The sequence below is a fragment of the Dendrobium catenatum genome, unplaced genomic scaffold (genome assembly GCF_001605985.2).
Source record: "Dendrobium catenatum unplaced genomic scaffold, ASM160598v2 fragScaff_scaffold_156, whole genome shotgun sequence".
NCBI classification, from domain to species: Eukaryota; Viridiplantae; Streptophyta; class Magnoliopsida; order Asparagales; family Orchidaceae; genus Dendrobium; species Dendrobium catenatum.
This window is the reverse complement of record NW_021318618.1, coordinates 5905094-5909013: the sequence shown is the minus strand read 5'-3', so window position 1 is coordinate 5909013 and position 3920 is coordinate 5905094. Positions and strand designations below refer to the sequence as shown.

General features: G+C 35.3%; 1 protein-coding gene across 7 annotated transcripts in view; it reads left to right on the top strand.

Annotated features, from left to right (window-relative positions):
* LOC110108225 (putative ion channel POLLUX-like 2) overlaps positions 1-3920 on the top strand; it is a gene marked incomplete at its 3' end in the record, with an annotated part of 34919 nt that overhangs the window by 9765 nt on the left and 21234 nt on the right. For 4 of the 7 annotated variants that reach the window (XM_028692222.1, XM_028692214.1, XM_028692216.1 and 1 more), the window contains 2 exon segments: positions 719-888; positions 1234-1523. In XM_028692222.1, the coding sequence (XP_028548055.1) occupies positions 769-888; positions 1234-1523 (410 nt within the window). 7 annotated transcript variants of the gene reach the window in all.

Sequence of the window (3920 nt, the reverse complement as noted above, 5' to 3'; positions counted from 1 at the left end):
TTTGGACATGAGTTGACCCTCCCTTTGTCTACATCAGCTACCCTTTCACCTCCTAGCATAACCTCCTTTCAATTTTCAAAATTTAATTCCTGTACTTCTTCCAAAGCATTCAAAAAAAGTTTGACCTAGTCAGCAATCCTTATCCTCTGGAATTTCAATTGAAAATGTGATTCAAATCGTAGTTTTAAATTTTAATTAAACTTTAAAATTCAACTCTTAACTGGAACAGCTTCAACCTTCTCCTAATGTTTGTCCATTATTTAGCTTTCCTAAACCAACCATCCAATCAGTAACTTTATTCTATCCAACGCTTCTTTAACCTTAAACCAACCAAAAATTTGAATCCTGCAAAAACTTGGTCCTAAAGGAGGTAAAAATAAATCAGTTTTGTCTCCAAAATTCATTGAACTGGTCCTTTCTCTGCACCAGACAAAAGATATTAATGTTTACAAATTACTTAGATTTAAATAAGAATTTGACTTTTAATAGAACACACAAGAAAAAACGATTCATTTAGCTGACCCCACATAGTGGGATAAATGCTTGATATTGTTGTTGTTGTTGTAGGCTTCAATATGAGTCATGAGCATGCACATTCTATTGACATGCTTCCTTTCTCATCCATAATTTCATCACACGGGTATGATAATTCTTTTACGGCAATTGAAAACTTGTCTAACTTTGGTTAAATATTATCTTCATGTCGTCAATGCTGAAGTTGTGCAATAGCCATAACTATTGCTACCTAATGGCAACGAGGTCGCTGCAATGTTTTGGTCAAGTATAGCTGTTGGAGCCTTGGAGGTGATTGCTCATCTCTCTGAATTTAGATCAATGACCGAGGAAGGGATGCAAAACTCAGGACTGATCAAAGATCATGGCACAAAGGTCTTAAAGTTTTGTTTGGATAAAAAATCAATGGGGTGAATGTTTTAAAAATTTTGGCTGGATCGCAGATCTAAGGCTGTCTTTAAACTAACTAGATCAAGGATCAATGTTGTGGTTTTTAAACTAACCAGTTGAAGATCAATGGCCCTTAAAACTAAGCGGTTCATTGATGAATGACCCTTCAAACTAATCAGATCGGTTCAAGTTTTATTGTGCATGCTTTCTACAAAAATGACTAGATGCCTGCACGGGCATGCTCTGTTTTTGCAGTTATGCTACTATTATTTTTACATGTATTCCTATTGCACCTTTTCCTGACTATCCAGTATTTTTGCGGTATTACAGGGTTGCCATGTGAGATTTTTCCAAATGCGCCAGCTTATAAGCTATTTTATATCCAGATCGGCATGGACAAATTCTATTTTCTGGATTATAATGACAGTCAAGATGGTCAAGTCATCGGCATTCCAAAAGCTTGGCAGTGCAAACTTGCCCTTGGCTTGTATGTCTAACTCAATTAACAAACCGCTGCCTCTTCAATTGGATGTATCTCTACCTTCTTTTGAAGATATTAGATGGAGTCTCTCTAGGTTGTATTATTTATTCAACATGCAGCTTGACCGGAACATTGGCACGTAAGTTTAATGTACATAACTGTAAGTTTTCTGTTTTCAATTAAATTTTATTTTTAAGCCTTTCATGTTTACATATTTCAAGTACAAAACAATTTGATCTTCAAGCAAAAAAGAAGAAAACTGTAATAAAATTGAGCAAGTTCAATTGACTCGTACCTAATTTTAGGATGTTGTGCTTTTTGTAGATAAGAAAAGTTGTTCTTCTGGAATACCCCCTTTGAATAAAATAACATTAATGATTTCTTTCTGTCAAAGGGAGATACTTTTGGTGGACATTTTGTAAATTTATAGGCATATTGAAGTAGTAATTCTTTGACGTTTATATTTCTTAGGATCTTGAAGTTACCGTCGGCAATGACACGGCAATATTGTTGTTGTCTAAAATTTATATGCCATTCTGTGTTTAGTCTAGACACAATGGGAGGAGAAATTTTGATATGTAAAATAATTAAGAGATGAGAGATGTAGAGGCTTTGATCCGGTTAGCTACTTGATATACAAATATGATAGGATTTTTTTTAAAATACGAAAATATTAAGAAAGATGAAAATGCCACCAAATTAAGTAATCATTCTATGTGTTGGTTCTTGAGATACATTTACCCTAATGATTCTTTTCACATTTATCTGGTTCTAAAGATACATTCACCCTAATGATGCTTTTCTCATTTCGCACAATTATTTATATTAGTTTGGCTGCTGCTGTTGTTGGGCCTTGTCTTCTTCAAAGTAGATTTTCTAGATTAGTAAAATTATCTAAAATGGGAATCTTATGAACCTTTTATTTCTTCTATTTTTTTCTTTTCTAAAAATCACGTATCTAGCACCTTTATCTGGCTTATGTATAGCGATATAAGCATGATCAGAAGGCATCTTTATCTGGGAGCCAACTGAAGATAGGGATGAATTTTAAATTTAAATTTTAAATTTATCTTAAATATGCTTGTATGTTGAATTTAAATTCAAGGTAGGATTTCCTTAGATTGTAGAGTTTGTTTCCTTCTTTTGGAGAGTTAATTAGTTTAGAAAAGTTAATGATAATTTGAATTATTTTCTTGGCGACCACACGTAGTGGGATAAATGCTTGATGTTAATGATGTTGTTGTTGTATTCTAATAGCGCTGTCATTGTGATTCATGTTTAAAAAAATTAACTATTCACTAATATCACTTTTGTTACAACCCGACTTGAGTACTTGGATTAGGAACAAACGGTCGGACAATCATTAAATTTCTTTCAAATAATCGTTAAAATAATTCAATAAAAATATGATGAGGACATTGACAAGAGGTTTCGACGCGTTTATCAGAGGCGACACAGGAGATCGATGGTCACGATGGAGAGTCTTTACTTTTGATGCATTTTCTGTATTAGCATTTTATGCAATGCTTTAAAAATCGGACCGGACCGGCCGGTCCGACTAGTTCAAACGTGAACCGGTCTAAAGGCCGGTTCGGTTCAACCTGAAAACCGGCTTAGCTTCAAACTGGCCGGTTTTGTCCAAAACCGCTGCGAACCTGTCACGGTTCTCTTGAACCGGCCGGTTCAAGTTTTGTATTTTTTAACATTTAAATTTTAAATAACTTATTTTTAAATATTAAAAAAATATTTATTTTATTTCAGTTTTTTCGTTTTTGCCCTTATGGGTAGTTGGTCGCTATTATAGCTCAAGGGGCATTCTAGTCTTTTGTTTTCTTTGTCATTTTGAGGCCTATATATATATATGACCATCTTCTTATGTATGAGATTATTAATGAATGAATGAAAAATTTCCCTTGTTGATCTCTTTGTGAGTTCGTTACATTTCTCTAGATCTCTTTGTGAGTTTTTGAGGAAATAATATTGTGGATCTCTTTGTGAGTTCTAGTGGAGGAAGAGTTGAGATTTGTGTGTTTTGAATTTCCTTTCCCTCCTCCCAAGATCCGTGACCCTACCCTCTCCCCTTGTTTTTTTCCCCACGGTTCTCTCCAAGAGCCCATCCCGCCGCCCCTCCCCACCTAGCCGCCAGCCGAAACCCCACCGCCGGCCAAGAGCCCCATCCGCCGACCCTTTGCAGCCATCCAGCCTTGCCGCCGGCCCCTCTTGGGTCTTGGATTTGAAATTCGATTTTCTCATGAGGCATTTATTACTTTCTTAAAATAACTCCTTAATTTTAGGCTATCATATTAATTGGATTTCAATTTGAATTTGAAATTCAAATTAATTCTAATTGATAGCCCTCATATTTGGAAACTTTCATTTCTCACAAAATTTGAAATTTAATTCAGATTTTAATAAAATCTTGATTAGTGTTGTGAACCCCACTCACTAATGACAATTATTCTCTTCCCTCTCTATATGTGGCCGGCCCCCTTCATGGGGTTTCTCCCTCTCCCAAATTAGCTTCCTAATCCCACCA